This window comes from Lagopus muta, chromosome 3 (assembly GCF_023343835.1).
Source record: "Lagopus muta isolate bLagMut1 chromosome 3, bLagMut1 primary, whole genome shotgun sequence".
In the NCBI taxonomy this organism is placed as follows: Eukaryota; Metazoa; Chordata; class Aves; order Galliformes; family Phasianidae; genus Lagopus; species Lagopus muta.
The window spans coordinates 89,153,292-89,173,763 of record NC_064435.1 but is presented as its reverse complement, the minus strand read 5'-3'; the positions used below and the strand labels follow the sequence as shown (position 1 = coordinate 89,173,763).

The window sequence follows — 20,472 nt, the reverse complement described above, 5'->3', positions numbered from 1 at the left end:
TTTATTTCAGTTTTTAGCAGGGAAAATATTAGAATCCGGGGAAATAAAATCATTGTGAGAAATAGCTTTTGAAATAAGAAAAATGTAAGATTTCTGTAGAAAATATGACCTCTCATTGCCAGTCACTTTAATGAGATAGCTGTGCAGACAGACAAATTTCCAGATTCAGGCCATTAGCAGGGGGTCACTATGTACTAAGATCACTTAATTAGCCATAAACCATTGAGGCTGCAGTGAGATCAAAACTGTATCCACCGGACCATATTTGATACCTCCCAGACCAGTTTTTTATATGAGTGGTGAAAGTGATGCAGGCTTTTATGCTGAGTTTCAGAGAGTGTTTTCAATTGTTTTTTCCTATCGCAGCAGAGTACAGGATGATCAAAAGCTGTCAGAAGTGAGATGTTTCTAATGAGCTTGCTTCTTGTTGTTGTTTCTGTTTGTTTTGTTTGTAATTTGTAGGCATAAAACACAGAAGTACAGAACACAACTCCAGCCTGATGGTTTCTGAATCAGAGTTTGACAGTGATCAGGACACTATCTTCAGTCGAGAAAGGATTGAAAGAGAGAATCCTAAAACCCTTATGAACGGATCAATCAGAAATGGTGTTTCCTTCAACTACAGCTCCAAAGACAGATAACTGAACGAGGGTAAAAGCACAGAACACACTGGCCCAACGCATCTAAAACGTGTTGACTAGCCTCTGATTTTCTAAATCAAAAACTTCCTGAAGTGTCAACTAATTGCAGGTGAAAGGATAAATTTCTAGAACAGTGGGTAGAAAGGGAGAAGAAAATATAGTCAGCTAACTCCTATTGTTACTGCTAGAGAAACATGGAAGAGCACGTAATATTTCCTGCATGTTCCATGCTGATGTTTATCTGAAATTCAGAAGGCCATTTTTCTTGTATTGTACTACAAAATTAGCCAGGGTCATTATGCTACTAACAATAGATGGTAATTGAGATACATACAAATTCATGTCCTGTACTCCTGTCTTTTTCTCAGAGGAGCCATGTGATTATGAAACTGACTTAAAACAGCAAAAACCAATATGCAGTATTTCCATTCCTGCTGTAGAGAGCAATATGTTACTGCAGGCTCCATTGTCAGGTTAGGTCAGGAACACAGAGAGGGAACATTTTAATGCACTGTGTTTTTCTGACTGTGCTTTGTGACTACCTTTTCTAGTGTAGTGATCATCAGCTGAAAATACCTTTGCTTTTAAAGGAAGTTTACAATTTTCTAGTTGCACTTAGCTGTAACGTGATGTGATACATCTTTGTGTTGTAGGATGCAGTGTTCTCTGTATTTACATGTGTATGGTGGCTCAGTGTGGTGTCTGCAGGGAAGTCCAACCTTAGGTTGCTTCTTTGTAAACCTTTACCTTTATAAAGACAAAGGCACTTCTGCTTTTCCTTGGGTTTGCTAGGCTTTAAAGCCACGTCCCCAGTACTGTTCTTGAAATCACACATGGAAGGTCTGGCTTTTGTACAAAAGCCTCACTAATGGGGGCATAGGAATCTGTGGCACTGGTCTGGCAATGATGCCAGCCTTTCCTATGGGTTCTTTGCTGACATGTTGGAAGCCTTAGGCTGAGCTAGTATGTTGTAATGCAGAAGAACTCCCCTTGGCAGCACTTTGGACAGGGCTTTTGTTTTTTTGCTTGGTGTTTTTTTGTGTGTTGGTTGGTTGGTAGTTGGTTTTTCAGGGGTTGGACTCAATGATCTCTAAAGGTCTCTTTCAACCCCTACAATTCTGTGATTCTGTGATTTATTGTAATCTGACGGTGGAAAATCCATTAATGGAGAGGGGTAGAACAGCGTAGAGATCATGAGGGGCAGATTAGAAGGGGCACAGAGAGAACATACCTCACCCCTGTAACGAAGAATAGCGTGGTAGAGAATTTCTGGAGCTTTCTCCACTCCTTCATAGAATTCTGACACAAAAGATTGGTTGGGTTGAACACTGGCTCCCATGATTGCATGGTCTCATACATTTGACTTCTTGTTTTAATAGCAGAAGTCTATGACGTTAGCAGTACCATGCTGAGGACCTGTGCCCATTCCTGCATTTCTGTGGAGACCTGAGTGTGGTCTCAGGTATCGTAGAGGATAGGCAGAGATGGACTAAAAAGGGTTAATGCAAGTTTTTTTTTCTGTGTTTTTCCCCTTTCCTCCAACAGATGGAAAATCAATTGTCTGATTTGCTTTCTTTGGAAGCCATGTTTTAACTGTATATGGGTTTTAGGACATTTATTAAAATGAATCTACTTTCTCGTCCTTCCCCTTTTGGAGTGTATTTGTATATTTAATTAGTTACAGAATCGTACAATGGCTTGGTATTGTAGGAACCTTAAAAATGATCTAGTTTCAACCCTCCCTACCATGTGCAAGCTTCAAACTCACTAAACTAGGTCCTAGATGAGGCTGCCCGGGGCACCATTCAACACCTTTCAACCTGGCCTTGAACACCTCCAGGGCTGGCGCATTCACAGCTTCTCTGAGCAACTTGTTCCAATGCCTCATCATCCTCTGAGGGAAAATTTTCCATCTAGTATCTAACGTAAATCTCCTCTCTTTTAGTTTAAAATCATTCCATCTTGTCCTTCACTATCAGACTGTGTAAAGTGTCTGTCTCCCTCCTGATCATAAACTCCTTTAAGTACTGGAAGACCACAACGAGGTCTCACAGTGGACTTGCTTGAACAGCTTTGTGTCATTCTTGTGCTGGTGGCATCATACCTGGATCAGTACTCCAGATGAGACCTCACAAGGGCAAAGTAGAGGGGAACAATCACGTCCTTTGCCCTGCTGGCTACCTCTCTTTTGATGAAGGATACAGTTGGCCCTGCAGACTGCAGGCACGCGCTGTCGGCTCAACACATTTTGTCCACTTTTTGTCCACCAGGACACTCACACCCTTCTCCACAGGGCTGCTCTCAGTGTGTTGTTCTCCCAGTGTGCACAGATCTGGGATTGCCCTGACACAGGTACAGTACCGTAGAGTTGGCCTTGTTGAACTTCATTAGGTCCATGTGGGCTTATATGGGCTTATGTGGGTTATATCCAGTTTGTCATTCACCAGCACCCCATCCTCTGCAAGGCTGTTCTCAAACACTTCTTTGCCCAGTGTGTTCTATACCAGGGAATGTCCTGAACCAGGTGCAGAGTCTTGCACCTGACCTTGTTCAACTTTATGAGGTTCATATGGGCCCACTTTGCAAGTAGGCCACTGTCACCTTTACAGACTTGAACTGCCTGATGTGAACCTCATGGAGTTTTCTCTGCTTGGCATTCTTTGTATCAAATGCATAACTCAGCTTTATGTAATCCGCAGAATGCTGAGGGTGCACTCAGTCCCATTGACAATGATATTGAACAGCATTGTTTGAGGTATGGACCCTTGAGAGACGCTGCACATTTCTGGTTTCCAGACATTGAGCTGTTGGTTGTACCTGTAGATGTGGTCATCCAGCCAGTTCCTAATCCATCTAATAGTTCGTCCATCAAACCCATATCTCTCCAGTTTAGAGGCAAGAACATTTTGAGATACTGTTGTCAGTGGTGTTACAGAATTCTAGGTAGATTACATCAATTGCTTTTCTGTTGTCTTCTGATATCTGCTCCGTTGTAGGTCAGTGGATTAATCAAACACGTTTTGCCTTTGGTGTTGCCATGCTGACTGTCTCTGAACGCCTCCCTGTCTTCCATGTGCTTTCATGTAATTTCCAGGATAATTTATTCCATCTGATTTTATCAGGCAAGTAGAGACAAGTAGGACATTGCTTTGCCTTTAGGCAGGACTTTCTCTTCGCCTGGTACACAATACCATGCATCAATCTCCAGCTCACATTCCCAAACACTGTGCCTGTTGAACTCCTCTGGTAGCGTAGCTACTTGTGTAGCTGTGATATCTACCCACTACTGCTTCATGTACTGCAGCAACTCCCATATAGCAGGGCTCCATGCATCATAAGGTCTGGACAGGTATTTTAGTCCCTGGGAGATCTGTTTGGATGGAGATGGAAGCACTACAGTCTACCTGTGCTGATATTTGTGATATATTTTGTGATATATATTGATATTTCAGCTACAGCCTTACTGCACTTTTTTTTCTTTCAGTGGGTCACAGTCTCCCGTACAAGTTCAAACTTTTGATGAAACAGTTTCTTCCATTTTCTTTAGTAACATTTTCACAAGCTGAAAGCCATCAATTTCATCCGTTCCAACATCCTTCTTTGTGTTTCTTCTGTAGGAACTGGGAAGCTGAATATTTGGCTGCAGTAGATTTGATTTCCCTGTCAGATGCTGAGGTCCAGGGCTTCATACTACATGCAGGCCTCGCATATACCACAGGAATGCATTCTTCTTACAGTAAGAAGACTCAACAGGACAAACTTCAGCCAGTCCTTAGCATTGTGCTGTATATTGTCTGCTCTCCAGCTTTTTCTTCCACAGCATCTTTCCATTACTGCTTGTGCTAAGTCTCTGCAGCCTGCCTTTATCAGTGAACTTACTGTTTAGCACATGTCACTGCAGTCAGCACCCTTCAATTTTGCCAAGTCTGTCACGTGGGTGTTTGGGGGTTTATTTTACATTTTTCAAGCCTGGTGCTGAAGGGTAGCAGATGGTTCTTTCAAGTACTGTAGTAAAACAGCAAATCAGAAACCTGTTCTTATCAATGCTACAGAATTCCCTGGGCTGTTTCTCCCCCACACACACTTGCTGTGGGTGCTGACCTTGAGATCAGTGGCAAGCCTTTGCACTGTGAGATCATCTGCATGATTTGGCTGAAAATTTCTCCCTGTAACAAGTAAAGAAACTGGTGTAACGCTTCTTATTGCCCAAAGCCTTCGCAAGTGGAAGATGCTTACAGAATGCTGCCCCCTAGGTAACACTTTGACATCCTCATTGTATTTTATTTGTACTTTGAAAGCTATTTTTTGAAGAAGCCTCTAATTCTGATGGTGTAATTGTTCCATGCCATCGGAAGAAGAAGTAATTCTTTGTTCATAGCACGAGGCTTGCTATTAACACAAACTTGCACCAAGATTTTAAATTAATATTTCTGGCTCTGTGAATTTGTGGTATGACATGTATCATTTGCTGAAGCACAGTTTTGTCAGGAAATAAGAAGTGAGTGTAGCAAGGCTTTTATTTCAGTTCAGTCACATTTTTGTTTCTAGAAAAACTGCTTTACTGGTGCATGTGAGGTGGAATGAAAGAGAAGAAAAGCCAACTGTTAAGGTATAAACACAACGGCTGAATTTAGGACTGCTGATAGCTTTCTGATTTGGATTATCAATTACATTTGGGTTTGAAGCAAGTACACAGTCCTCACGTTTACTTCCACATAGCTTTCCTCTGTACACAGAAAGCGTATGGCAGCTTCCTTGTGAAATAGGGATGGAGGCTTTCCCACCAGTCTTCTCTGCTCTTCTAAGGTACAGCTTGCCCTGTACAGCTCTAAGTCCATTGGAAAGAAATGCACAGCTTGGCACTGGTAAGATGCTCTGTTGGAACACAAACAGCATGCCAACACTTGGAGTTCGTCATAGCTTTGGTGTAAGTTCTGGATTCTCACTTTCATCTTGGTTTTACATTTATAGATGCTGGCTGATACATGGACAAGTAGAGGTTATCTAGCTGTGTAAAGGGCTGCCTCTGCTGCATTTTAAGTAGGGAATATATTTAGAATAACTTCCTTGCCATTACTGCCTGATGCAGTAAAGAGATTCAAGTATTCAACGTTGTCATACTGCAAATAATGCTTTGTGTTTATAATAAATCACTGCTGCAGTACAAACTGAAATTTACCTGGGCGAGTCTGCTGTGATACACATCTAAAGCATCTGTTGTCCCGTGGTTCAGCCTTTCATTAAAAAAAAAAAAGTGAACAGTCTAATCATAGAGGAGTTTATTTGCAGGGGGAAAATAGGATATTGTTGTTTCATTTGTAAGAATTCACTTACAGCTACATCCTTCAGGGTAAACAGAAGATGAGCAGTCTCCTCTGCCAGACCTATCACATACAGGTCTGTGATAGGTCTAAGCACATACAGCTCCTTTTCAAGCACCTGTTTCTTTTGCTGTCAGATGTGGTTGCTTATATAATGTGGGTTTTTTTCTTAGTTAATTGTGGCAAACAAAATTAAGTGCAAACATGTAAGGAAGTTCGCTGTGTCAAAAACAGAGAAATTCTCAATGCTGAGTTTGAACTTTCCTTCAACAGTTCTAATATTCTTGAAATAATTTTCTTGGGCAAATTTCCTATCCTTCTTTTAGGTCAGATGAAACTAGTTTTGTACCTCAGTATACTGGTAGTGGGCTCTTGTCAACTGGAGTTTTGGGATGGCAGTAATGAAACGACAAGCATTGGGTCTTCTGAGCCATTTTTATAACCATTGAGAAAGGAAAACATTTCTCTAGAAGGAAGATAAGCTAGAAGTGAATTAGTTACCTGACTAGAATATTGAGCTCATACCTCTGCAGCAAAGGAAAACCTATACCATCATACACCTTTTAGGTCTAGAACTCCCCATGACAAGGGAGCCTTAAAGCTTAGAAATAAAATACTAAGAAACAAAAACACAAAAAAACCCCACCTTTCTTTTGCTTAAGGTATGAACCAGGTGTGGATGAGCCACACATCATGTAGCTGGTCTGTGTATAGAAAAACTTCTCCCTGTGGGTGGATGGGTGAGCTATTGATACAATTAATCCAATTCTAACAAATGTTACTTACTGAAAATGACAGTGTATTGTGACTGGAACCATTTCTGAGCTGAAACTATGACATTTATGTAACTACTAATAAAATTTTGTCTTTTCTTCTAGGAACTTGGTGGGGTACTTTCTGTACTTTGGACTTGATACTCAAGTTGGGCTAAGAGAGACATTGTGTATAGCATAGCTGAAGTCTACTCAAGAAAGCAGCACAATATCTGATCCCTTGGCTTGCTATTGACAAAAGCAGAAAGGTATCTTACGCAGGGAGGGAGCATAATTCAGTATATTAGGGAGCAGGAAAAGCTGTTTTACTTCGACTTACAGAATTTCCTGCTTTTCCTTGGGTTAATTGCCTGCACAACCTTCTCCGTATCATTTTTAAACCTTTTGCTTTAAGATAGAGCCTTGTATAAGCAGCAGGGCTGACAAAGGACAAAAAGTTATCCTTAAGTCTGCACCAGCTGCAGAGATCCAGCTACTTCAATGCCAAGTCACGAGGAGATGCTTTTTAACTGCAGGATTGCCCAACTCCCAGTAACACTTGAATGAACAATGAGCTGATAACAATAAAAGCTATTTTACTACATGCCAATTTACATTCTGCAAAGCTTATGAAAACATAAAATCAATGGTAGATGTCTTCAAAAAAGTCTGCCAAGTAAATGGACAGGCCACAGAACTTTAGCTAACTTACGCACTTCATTAAATCCAAAGGTCATGGTGACAAGGAATGAAGAAGAACCAGCTATTCTAAACAAAATTAAATGCTAGCTATTGGTCAAACGTGAAATAAATCTTAGTAGCACCAATTGTCTTTCTTCACTGCTACTAATTGCTGTTACCAGGACCTGGAGCCACCTCGCTTGCTGTGTTTTCCAGCACTACCTGGAGCTTGGGCCCAGAAACTGGAAATTAGAAATCATTTGCTGAAACAGATGAGAATGAGGCTTTTAAAAACCTATTTAAAATAATCTGAGAATCATGCAGGTGATAACATCCTGAAAGCAGGGAAACGCGTTCTGATCCACAAAGCCCATCTCCTGTGGTAAAATGCTTGATTCAGCACAGGAGATTTGCATATGGAATCACTCATGGCATACAGATATGTCAAAGTAATTTCACCTACTTGATTTAGACTGAAGGCATTGTAATTTGGGACAGCTAATCTTGCTGCTGCAACACCTGCATGTGGAGAAATGTCTTTCTTTCCAGTGCTAAGCTTGGCACAACAAAATATCTGTGGAAATCTGAGGGGCAGAACTTGCTGCTGTCAGCTCATGAGTTCAACAGTGAATATTGCAATAAAGCACAAAATCCAATGCTTTCATATAAGTTATTTATTAATTGAAAATGTCTTTTCATCACAGTTTTAAATCCAGAAATTTCTGAACATCACCAACATTATTAACATAACTCAAATGTGAGGATTCAAGTATCAAGAATCACAGCTTTTGCTATGAAAACAACTTCAAGATTATTCTGTGCTTACCTTAATGACACAGACATACTGTGCTGGAATCCAACCACAATCCAATATAGACAAAGGTATTTTTCAACTTCATGATACAACCTAATCATGGTTTGTGCTTGTTATCAGGCAAAGTTAAAAAAAAAATACAAAAAAGTAAACATTGACTCATGAATTATAACAGTGCTATTCTGAGAAATTACATCCAGGTTTTAAATTCACCAAGGCATCAGATCACTAATTTTGCAATGAAGAGAGCAGCAGACTAAAAAATTAATCCTCCAATTGCAGTGTCCCAAGTACATCTACATTCAAGATTGCACTGTCACACAGCAGTACAGAAGTTTAACCTTGATTTGATGGTGCAAGCATGTTTTAAGCCTGTACAATTGAAGTGGCAGATATTCCAACCTGTGTATAGTATCTGTAAGGGTGCCTTCATCACTGTACTACTGGTAACCAGGCACCAAGTTACTGCTTTGTTCTGCTGAGCTACATTTTGCAAGGAGTAAAAATGTATCAGCAGCCAGAGCTGGCAAAAGACTCCCTGTTCCACAACATCATGCTCCCCAGATTCAGGCAGCCTGTGCACACAGCAGTGCAAGCTCAGAACCTGTCTAGAAAGAATTTTCTTGCAATTTATGTGGGTAGAATTAAGCTGTCCCTTTTTGTTCTTCAGAGAAAGCAAATGTGTTACAATCAATAACATTATCCAATCCTTACCATTGTAAATGTGCATTCTTGGTGCACTGGAAGTTTCTGATGTGCAGTCAAGTGTCTTTTACTTGTCCTTCAGCTGGCAGGACACACACACACACACCATTGAAATGATGTTGTTTTGTTTTTCTTTCTTACTGAGGAATCTCACATCTTTTAAAGATGTCAATTAAAATAGTGGAATTGTGGGTAAAAGTCTTGCCTACAATTACTTTTGTTTAAATCCTTATTAGATTGCAAGTTCCCCAAGTTAAAAAAAAAAAATAAAAATAAAAATGTATATACCTTTCTCAATAAGGGATATTTGCTTGTGTGACCATAAATACAAGGCGTGAAGCCCATCTGCTCCTGTTCTTTGCAGTTGCTGAGGAACATTGACATCAGTGACTTTCCTTCTACAAAGGACAGTTACATTCTTTTCACAGAAGAGAGTTTATATACGTTCTCACGTCAGCATTTGGGATTCATTCTGTAGGCCCTTCAGGGTCCCCTTAACATTCTGTAAGTTATTCCTGCGGCTTTGCATCCCATCTTCCTCCTCCTCCTCGCTGAGCCAGCAGCTCATTGTTTTGCACTGCCATCCTCTCTGAGCAACTGAGACTCACATACATACCAAACAAGGGCTGTACCTGATCCCAAACTTGCCAGCTGTTAGGCACAAATTACAGCTCTTTGCTCAGAAGCCCAGAGGCTGAACAGCTGACAGCTCTGCAGCCAGTATTAAGATGCACTTACAAAGCTGCTCATTCACCTGCATAGATTCCTAGTTGTAGCCAAGCACTTCCTCATCTTTCATAAGCATCAGATTATCCCACAGTTTAAAAAAAAAAAAGACATGCCTGCTTCTAAAAGAAAGTTACATCACCACATTAGAAAATGTTGGTGCTTGCACAGACGTTTAAAGGCAGTTTGCTTCCCCCATCCTACACAAACAGAGGCAGTAGAAAAAGGTGGTCTGTTTTCCCCTTGACACAGATGGTGATCTATTTCCATAATGCAGCAATCTCCAAGTTCTCCCCACTAACAAGGGTGATCTAAGAATAATAAACGTGCATTTCTTCCCTACTCCCTTTCAGAGGTAATGGGCACTGTGATCACATTGCTGAAGAACAACGTACTCATGTAGTACACTAAACATGTAAAAACATGTGGCACATCATGTTGTCAATACGTCTCAGTACAGGACAGGGTTGCTTATTTTTAAAGAAGGTAAAAGTTGCATTCATGACATTTTTCTGGTTCAGAAAGCTTTCAAAACTACAGCAGTCTTTTGCAAGATGTTGGGATTGTGCTTTCTGAAGATTGCTACAAGCCTCCAAAACAGACGTACTTTATTTCTAAGTATTCATCAATGCCATACTTGGAACCTTCTCTCCCTATGCCAGACTGCTTTACCCCACCAAAAGGACTCTCAACCGAGGAGACCATGCCTTCATTCACACCAACCATTCCAACTTCCAGCTGCTCTGCAACTCTCCAGATCTGTGCTGGATCTCGGGAATAGAAATATCCTGCCATGCAGACACAGAATAATGCCAAATGAAAATAAAGTCAGGAGGAACAACAGCAGGTTGATACTTAGTGATATGGTGCTTACTACTTCATTAAATATTCCCTTAGCACTGAAGCTTACAAGAGATATGAAAAGAGAAGCGTACCTGCTAAACCCACATCAGCTGCATTTGCTATAGCAATGGCTTCTGCTTCAGTGTCAAATCTGTCAACATAAAGAAAAAAGAAATACAAATGAGACCTGTCCTTGACACAGCATTTTGCTGACTATGCTTTAACAGGAGTAAGTCAGTATACAGGTTTCTTTGTTGGTGTTTTGTTTTTTTTTTTTAAATATATTTTCAAAACTAATTTAAATTCAAAGTAATGGAGAAGTTTCTACCACTTACTTCAATTTGAACTACAATTAAGTAGGTTTATCCTCCCTAGATGCTGGTAGTTGAACATTTACTTTCACATGTGTTAGCTCACTAATCTCCCCAGCCATGCAGGCACTCAGCTATGAGATTACTGTGCATTCTTCTGTCCAATCACTGTGGACAGAGGCAGAGAAGATTTTAAGGAGAAAATAGAACCAAGTCATCCTCAAACAGAAAAACTCAAGGCTAGCAAATCACATAACAAATTGCAAACTCCTGCCTCCCACTTCATGCTGCAAAACATGAAATTTGAGTGTTTTGCTGTTACCATCCTTGCTTAACTGCTGATGCAATTTAAAAGAAAATCATTTTCAAGAACGTGCAGCAATGCTTAGATCAGGTCAAGAGAGAAACAAGCAAACTGGATACACGTAGTACGTTTCCACAGATGAACTTGAGCCTTATAGCAAGACCTATGTGGCCTTCCAAAAGCTTCTGGCAGTCAGTCAGTCAAATCTTATTGCTCAAAACAATCCCTCATCATTTTATATCGCTGCGTTTTACCAAGAATCTTACTTGATAACTGGTGCTAAAGGGCCAAACGTCTCCTCTTGTGTGCAAAGCATTTTTGTCGTAACGTTACTCAGTAAGGTTGGCTCAAAGAAATTCTTCCCCAAGCTGTGTCGTTTCCCTCCAGTCACAACAGATGCTCCTTGTGAAACTGCATCATTAATGTGTCTCTCTACCTAAGGTGTGCAAAACGAAAATCTCAAAGAAAGCATTTAAAAAATGATCATCACGGCATTTTTCACTGAAAAAATAATAGTATTAAAAAGACTCTGAAGAGAGGTTTATCCTTCACCAACTATTTGCAGAGTTATTCAAAATTTCTCTTGAATTAAATTATGTGTGTGTCCCCCATCTAGCAGACATCCAACCTACTGAAATGAACATCTAATGTGAGGAAAGGACTGAGTAGCACACCTGACATTCATCATCAGGCACTGTGCAAACACAAGCACATAAAGAGAAACAGGTAACAGAAGGAAGTTTTCAAGACAGGCCTGACAAAGACATTTTCTTCCCCTGTGTAACAATTTATCCAAAGACAAGAAAGTACTGAGAAAACCAAATCTCAATCTAGAATAACTCCCTTGAAATAATAGAAAGGCAGTTATGTGACTATGCAGTGCTTGCAGACTTGTGTGTACGGCCCTATGCTATACACAATACCTTTGTGGTACAAAGGGAAAGAATTCAGTCACATCTGTATACTTGAAGGCAGGCCAATCCTTTGTCTCCCAGCTAATTCTGAGTATTATCAGAATTTCTAATTGCTTTAACTTTAGAAAGGGTGAAATGTTAGGGAAAATGTGACTTACCACTGCAATATAAAAATAAAATTCCTGGGGTCACAAGTAATTCAAAATAGAAGATCTGAACTATGCATAGAGGATTTCAAATGATTACAGCATCCATAGCCCTGGTGCTTTTAGCCTCAGGGTGTTATTTTGCTTAGTTTCTGCCAAACAGAGGCAAAGTAATGTCTTCAAAGTAAGTTTTCAATCACAGTGCCTCAGAATTGTGGCTCACCTCATCACTCTCACAGCACATCCAATCTCAGCAAATGTTCTTCTTGAGAACAGCTGAGAAATAATTAGGAGGATTTATTTTCTCATGAAGGAGGAATCTCTTTTCTCTTTAATGGAAATAAGAGAATGACACATTAACTGGCCATGTCTCTTTCCCTATATCTACACACAAGCTTGGAGGAGATAGCAAACTTCCAGCCACACCGTTAATACCTTCTAACAACCATAAAGAAGTTAAATAGAATTCTGTGTTACTTTATGGATCATAAAAAAAGGAATTTATGTCCAAAAAAAAAAACTTTAGTTATTTATTTTTACCTTCTCTACTGCTTTTTCATTAATTAATGGCCCTTGGGTAGTTTTTGCATCAAATCCACTTCCGACACGCAGCTCGCTCTCTATGGCTTTAGCAAACTTCTCTACAAATTTGTCATGGATCCCCCTTTGCACCAGGAAACGGTTTGCACAAACACACGTCTGAAAACAAGCATGAAAAGGAAAAGCAAACAGTGGTCTATATTGTATCTCATTACCAATTCCTTCTGCCCACCATGCCACAATGACAGGACACTACAGCGCTTTGTGCTCTGCCTATTCTCCAACATCCTAAGCTGTTCCCCAATTTCTTTTGCCATCCTATTCTCTTAAGAGATACAATTCCAACCAGCTGTAAACATTTGCATAAAATACGCCATGCTGTTAGATTTAAGTGGCTTATGCTGGGAAAAGGCTTTGTGATTTCTGTGGATACAGGTATACGGATGGAGCAGGGTTCAGAAGCTGCAAGAAATATTACATTCTAATTACATACACCAGAGAATGCTGAATTGAGCAAAAGAATTTCAATTCACATGTGGTGGTGTGGGATCTTTTTTTTTCCCCTCCTAGCTTCTTCATTAACTGAACTTGAGTTTTCTTTCCTCCTGGAGTTTGTTTGCAAGTGCTTTCAACTGCCTGATGTTATACTCATTTATGCCATCCCCTATGCTCTGACTGAATCCTTCTTTGATTACTACAGCCTTTCAAAAGTAACAGCTATCTTCTAAATATACCAAAGTATGTCGATGTAATTTTTTTTTGTTATTCAGACTTGCTGCATGATAGCTGGTTTAAGCGTCCACAGCCATGTGTGGCCCCAGCATCTTTCTCTGAACAACAAAATATTTTGTTTACAGCCCTTCTATTCCCAGAAACAAGGACTCTTACCTGCCCTGAGTTTCTGTACTTAGAAGCAAGGGCTCCTGCAACAGCACGGTCCACATCAGCACTGTCAAACACTATAAAAGGAGCATGCCCTCCAAGCTCCATGGAAACTCTCTTCACAGTGCCAGCTGCATGTTTCAGCAGTATCTGAGGAAACATAGAAATTTCTAATTCTACTAGACGCAAAACTAAGGGACCACAGAGCTTACAGATGGGAGGCACTGAGAAACTAACTCCAGCAGGGAGTAAATCTGCATCTTCTGCATTATGCTACACCATCTGTTTTCTCCCATCAGCAAATACAAGGAATAATTTCCTTCATTAAAGTCTTTAAAGATTACACTCTGCTAAGAAAATAATGAAGGAAAGGATTTGCATCACACTCAGGTCAGGCTGACACTATATGCTGACACTGTCACTTGTTTGCTTGTTCATTTCTTTTTTTTTTTTGTAACAAAAAATCTTGATAACTCACAGCAGTTTTCTAATATGTGCCAGTATTTGGTATTAAGACTTGCTTTAGGTATCAGGCCTTCTCTTCATTCCACATACAGCCATTGCATAGAATTCTTCTATCTTTAGCCATATCTACAGTTTTACTGATCTCATTGGGGACTGATTAGTAAGTCTGTTTATGCAGTAAAGCTGACAGGAGGCTGAAGTTGAAACAAATGCTTTCTTTCAACTACAGAAGCCATTTCCAAGCAGCACCTTTGAAATTCTATTTCAGTGTTCATATTAGTGTGCTGTCACAGTATATGAAACACAACCATTTTATACAGAAGTGCTCAGGCTCTAACTCAGTAAGGAGCAATTATGCAGAAGCTGCACACAAGCATCTTTTTGTGAAGTACTGACACAGAAGTAAATAGGCAGTACCTCAACAGGTACACACTGATGTGTACAATCTCTGCACAGCAGCCAGAAAAGAAAGCTCTATATGAAAGCACACATTTCCCCCTACCTTTCTGGTGTAAGCACAGTAATAATCTTCAAGGATATTCTGCCCACTTATGTACCTTTCCTGTTGCAGTGGAGCCCGTAAAAGATATTTTGGCTACCAATGGATCAGTGCACAGAACTTCCCCTACAGCTGGTGCCTGCTGTCTTGAACAAGGAACAACATTATACACTCCTGCTGGAATTCCAGCCTGGTTTGCAAGCTGCAACAAAGGAAAGAGAAATTGCAATATCAGAGAAGTTTGTATGAGGAATATGTAATTTAATGTTTACTGTTTTAAAGAAATTGGTTTCCAGTCAAAAGAAGCACAAGGTGCACACCACAACTCTCAGATGCCATAGTGTCTTGAGTGCAGCTTCACCCCTGATTAAGCAGGCTGTCATTCAAAGTAACCAAAGAAAAGATACAAAAACATTTCCCATGCTTCGGTGGCCAGATCCACTTTGAGGGTCTAGGCTGTACTAGAGACAACTTCCAAAGACATCTAATGAAATAAAACTTCTTTATCAGTTCAGCCAACTTGTCTTCACGTATGAAATTGGCTCGAGTTATCCACAAATCCCATTTCTAAGTTCTGTCGTGTAGCTTCAGTCCATCATTAACCTACAGCTTAGCATAAAAGCTCACCTCTCCAAGAGCTAATGCTGATAAAGGTGTGTCCTCTGCAGGTTTCACTACCACTGTACAGCCAGCTGCCAAAGCTGCACCAACCTTCCGGGTAATCATAGCACTGGGGAAATTCCACTAGAATGAGAGAAAAGAACAATCAAACTTAGGGAAATAATGCTCCATTTGTTGCAGCAATAGTAGTAGTTGTTTTCTGTGCTTACATGGCAGCCTAAAGAGACCTGCATGATGTGCTTTGGCCCAGACAAACATTACAAAGAAGCACTACTGGCCAATGAAGATGTAGGACAAGGGGAAATGGTTTTAAGTTGAAGGAGGGAAGATTTAGGCTGGATGTCAGGGGGAAGTTCTTTACTATGAGAGTGGAACAGCTGCCCAGAGAGGCTGTGGATGCCACATCCCTAGAAGTGTTCAAGGCCAGGTTGGATGGGACTCTGGACAGCTAGGTCTCATTATTAAATGGGGAGGTTGGTGGCCCTGCATGTGGCAGGGGGGTTGGAGATTCATGATCTTTGGGGTCCTTTCCAACCCAGGCCATTCTGTGATTCTGTGGTAGAAATGAAATTTTACAGGGGTGTTTCCTGAGGCAAGAGAAGCCGTAAGGCCCCATGCTGTAAGCTAAGCTGAAAATTTTCATATGATTTGAAATATTCAGCTGCACTTACTGGGGTTATAATTGCTGCCACTCCTACTGGCTGTTTTAGAACCAGGATTCTTCTGTCTTTTGCAGATGCTGGAATGACATCACCATAAACTCGGCGAGCTTCTTCTGCAAACCACTCCAGAAATGAGGCAGCATATAGGACTTCCCCTTCTGCTTCTTTCAGAGGTTTTCCCTTTGATTACATCAAATTGAAAATACATTATAAATGGCAGACCGAAGCAATACAAATAAACTGACATAATTTCAGAATTCTTTTCAAAATGCTTTATAATTCTGTATTACATACCTCACAGTCTCCAGAAAGGACTTGGTGTTATTCCACAGCAATCACTATGCAGTTTCAACATACATACAGTCATCACACACTCACACTTTGACAGCTGTGTCTAGCTTCTACCTGCACTCCACAAGGGAGATGGAATAGCAGACTGTGTTTATTTACAAACTCTGCAGTTAGCTGCTACTGCCATTCTGAAGCAGATAAAAATGGAGGCAAAACATTTACAAGCTTCTGTCAGGGACCACTGTGTTTGGGTGTATTACTCTGCAGACCTTCAGGTGTGGTCTTGTGGTCTGATGGCCACTACCTGTTGAAGAGGGTCCAGAGGAGAGCCACAAAGATGATCAGGAGGCTGGAGCACCTCCCTACAAAGACAGACTGAGGGAGCTGGGCTTGTTCAGCCTGGAGAAAAGAAGGCTGCGGGGTGACCTCATTGCAGCCCTTCAGTACCTAAAGGGAGCCTGCAAACAAGAGGGGAGTCAACTCTTTGAAAGGGCTGATAACTGCAGGACAAGGGGAAATGGTTTTAAGTTGAGGGAGGATTTAGGTGGATGTCAGGGGGAAATTCTCTACAGAGAGAGTGGTGTGGTGCTGGAACAGCTGCCCAGAGAGGCTGTGGATGCCCCGTCCCTGGAGGTGTTCAAAGCCAGGTTGGATGGGGCCTTGGGCAGCCTGGGCTGGTATGAAATGGGGAGGTTGGTGGCCCTGCATGTGACAGGGGGTTTGGAGATTCATGATCCTTGAGGTCCCTTCCAACCCTGTGAACACAGCAGAGGAGCTGCTGTGGCATCTTCCAGAATGGCTTTATTCAAAAGACCACCACCAATCTGTGCATTTCCAGACTGGTCTGCAATGCAAACTCATACATGTTAAGTGAGCACAACTGGGAGACTGGCTTAGTGGTACATCCAAAACCAGGCACTAATGCAGACATAACACATCACTCCTACTTACAAGTCGCACTAAAATCAGTTTGACTCGAAAAGGCTGCATGTCAGTTTAACAAACATCATTACTGCAGTCATTAACTTTCAGATGGCTTCCCTGCCATCTGAAGAGACTGCAGTAAAAAGAAACCTCCACAAAACACTAGGATCTTCAGCAAAGCTTGTTCTTGTTACTGTATATCTGCACACATCCTTTGAATCTAGTTAGTAACTTTGTTTTCCTATGATTAGGCATAAGCTACAGAATCTAACTGGTAATTTCAAGCAATACCAGTCCAAAAATAAGAAAAAAAAAAAATAGTTAAACTAGTTTTTATCTTGCCTACTAGGGGACAAAGGCATTATTAACATAATTTTTCCCTTCTGAACACATGAAACCGATACAACACAATAGCTTTCTGCCCTTACGACTGCAGTTTGGATTTACATGTTGCCACTGTACCACATGAAGCACAGTGCAGGTGTACCTCCAGCCAGGTACCGCTGGAAAAAGCACTTCTTTGTTTTTTTTTTCCCCTCTAAAAAAGATAAACGCTTCCACAGCGAGCTCTTAGGTGGATGTCAGGGGGAAGTTCTTTACAGAGAGAGTGGTGAGGTGCTGGAACAGCTGCCCAGAGAGGCTGTGGATGCCCCGTCCCTGGAGGTGTTCAAGGCCAGGAACACACGCGAGCTCAGAGATGCGTGCTTCAACCCGCGGCTCTGCCCGCCTTCCTTTCACCTGCCTCCATACTCACGTTTTCCGCCGTTATGATCGTCGCCAGATCTGTTTTCCTTTCAATCATCAGCTCGTACCATCTGCGGATAAGGGCGCTCCTCTCCTGCAAGGACAGAAGCCTGCCGTCGTCCCCGCACACAGGACGGTCCCCACGCACAGGACGGTCCCCCCCACCCCCGCTCACCGCCCCGCCGGCGCCATCTTCCCCCGCCGCTCACCTTAGCGGGAAGGCGGCCCCAAGCGGCTCCGGCTTCGTGCGCGACCCGCACGGCAGCCCTCGCCTCGGCTTCGCCGCAGTCGGCCACCCGGCCCAGCTCGTCGCCGCTGGCCGGGTCCCGCACGGGGAACGCGGCGGGCGTCTCTAGCCAGCGGCCGCCCACCAACGCGCCGCGGCGAAGCAGGGCGGCGGGCAGAGCCCAGCTGCTGCGCCGCGCCGGCGGCGGGAAGAAGGCGAGGCGGCGGGCGGCAGCGACACGCCGCCTCAGGAGGCTCGCCATGGCCGAGCGCCGGCTGCGGGACCCGGGCAGCGCCACACGCGCCGCCCCGGAGGACGAGCTGTGGAGGGCCGGGCCTAAAGCCGCATCACGTGCCCTTCACATCCCTGCGTCAACAGATCCTTGTCCTCTGTACGGCTCTGTGCCGAGGGCGTAAGAAGGAATGGAGCTGTAACTAATGCTCAGGACGCAGCGCTTGATCTCGTTAAAGCTCGTACCGTTGGCCTCCGCTCGTTGATCCAGCCTGTCCCGATCCCTCTCCCATTCCTCAGACAGAACCACGCTTACTGCCAACTTGCTGTCATCTGCAAACTTATTAGGGTGCGCTCAGTCGCCTTGTCCGGATCACCAGTAAAGGCACTGAACAGTTCAGACCACAATATCAACCCCTTGGGGCACTGCTAGTGACCGGGCACCAGCACGATTTAACTCCATGCACTGCCACTCTCAGATTTTTACCCAATGAAGAGTATATCGGTCCAAGCCATGGGCAACTAGTTGCTTCTCCAGGAGAATACAGTGGGAGACATCGCCAAAGGCTTTACGAAAGTCTAGGTAGATTGCTTGAGGTCAGTCACTTCATTTCAGACATCCTTTTCCTTCTTTCGCGTGCCTTGGTGGCCACAGCTGGTGTCTGGCACAAAGACCATGCAGAGCACTTGCCCACCTTGCCTATAGACTGAGCTGCTTTATTTATATTGCTTCTTCTTTGGACAGAAGCTCGCAGCAGTATGAATGACAAGAGTTCTTGTGATTACCTGCTCCATAGATAGGGTTAAATTGGGTTATCAGTCTGGATTACAAGACCTAGATGCACGTGTGAAATGAGTGGAAAGCTTTAAACTTCTTGCCTGCCAAAGCTCATGTATTTCTTCAGTGCAAAAGCTCCCCCTTGGGAATCCGAGACCCTGGAGGTTAGTGAGAGAGTCTGGGGAATGGAAGACCTCCCTTCAGTCAGGGAAGAGGTGGTCCGAGAGCGCCTAGGCAACACCAATGTTCACAAATCCATGGGACCCGATGGGATACATCCATGGGTGCTGAGGGAGCTGGCAGAGGTGATTGCTGAACTGCTTTCTGTCATCTTTGAGAGGTCTTGGAGGATGGGGGAGGTGCCCAAAGACTGGAGGATAGCCAATGTCACTCTAGTCTTCAGAAAGGGGAAGAAGGAAGATCCAGGCAATTATAGGCCAGTCAGCCTCACCTCTGTCCCTGGAAAGGTGATGGAACAGCTTGTACTGGATGTCATCTCCAGACAACTGGAAGAAAAGGAAGTTATCAGGAGTAGTCAGCATGGGTTCACAAGGGGGAGGTCGTGCTTGACCAACCTGGTAGCCTTCTGTGATGTTGTCTCTGGCTGGGTGGATGGGAGGAGAGCAGTGGATGTGGTCTACCTTGATTTCAGCAAGGCATTTGATACTGTCCCCCACGACATCCTTATAACAAAGCTGAGGAAGTGTGGGATAGATGAGTGGACAGTGAGGTGGGTTGAGAACTGGCTGACTGGCAGAGCACAGAGGGTCGTTGTTGGCGGTGCAGAGTCTGGTTGGAGGCCTGTAAGCAGCGGTGTTCAGTGCTGGGTCCGGTCTTGTTCAACATCTTCATCAATGACCTTGATGAGGGAATAGTGGCCACCCTCAGCAAGTTTGCTGATGATACAAAGCTGGGAGGATTGGCTGACACACCTGAAGGCCGTGCTGCCATTCAGCGAGACCTGGACAGGCTGGAGAGCTGGGCAGAAAAAAACTGGATGAGGTTTAATGAAAGCAAGTGTAGAGTCTTGCATCTGGGGAGGAATAATTGCATGCACCGGTACAATTTGAGGGATGAGCTGCTGGAGAGGAGCTCTGTGGAGAGGGACCTGGGTGTCCTGGTTGACGACAGGTTGGCCATGAGCCAGCAGTGTGCCCTTGTGGCCAAAAAGGCCAATGGCTTACTGGGGTGCATTAAAAAGAGCATGGCCAGCAGGTCAAAGGAGGTGATCCTCCCCCTCTACTCTGCCCTGGTAAGACCTCATCTGGAGTACTGCTTCCAGTTCTGGTCTCCCCAGTACAAAAAAGACAAGGATCTCTTGGAAAGAGTCCAGCGGAGGGCCACGAAGATGGTGAAGGGCCTGGAGCATCTCTCCTATGAGGAAAGGCTGAGTGAACTGGGTCTGTTCAGCCTTGAGAAAAGAAGGCTGAGAGGGGACCTGATCCAGGCCT

At 43.0% G+C, this 20,472-nt stretch overlaps 2 protein-coding genes across 5 annotated transcripts in view; one reads left to right on the top strand and one right to left on the bottom strand.

Moving 5' to 3' along the window:
- Window positions 1–7,699, top strand: part of KIAA0319 (KIAA0319 ortholog) — a 52,698-nt gene extending 44,999 nt beyond the window's left edge. For 3 of the 4 annotated variants that reach the window (XM_048939783.1, XM_048939780.1, XM_048939781.1), the window contains exon 21: window positions 463–7,699. In XM_048939783.1, the coding sequence (XP_048795740.1) occupies window positions 463–641 (179 nt within the window). In that variant the 3' untranslated portion in view covers window positions 642–7,699. The remainder of the gene's footprint in view (window positions 1–462) is intronic. The other variant, XM_048939782.1, reaches the window with a different exon arrangement.
- A 352-nt stretch (window positions 7,700–8,051) lies between these two features.
- Window positions 8,052–18,313, bottom strand: ALDH5A1 (aldehyde dehydrogenase 5 family member A1). Its single transcript, XM_048938550.1, has 10 exons — window positions 17,996–18,313; window positions 17,797–17,880; window positions 15,837–16,007; window positions 15,172–15,288; window positions 14,603–14,746; window positions 13,587–13,730; window positions 12,699–12,857; window positions 11,365–11,534; window positions 10,576–10,634; window positions 8,052–10,428 (listed from the first exon to the last, which is right to left on the bottom strand). The coding sequence occupies exons 1-10, from the start codon at window positions 18,272–18,274 to the stop codon at window positions 10,223–10,225; spliced, it is 1,533 nt and encodes a 510-aa protein (XP_048794507.1). The 5' UTR covers window positions 18,275–18,313; the 3' UTR covers window positions 8,052–10,222.
- Window positions 18,314–20,472: the final 2,159 nt, after the last annotated feature.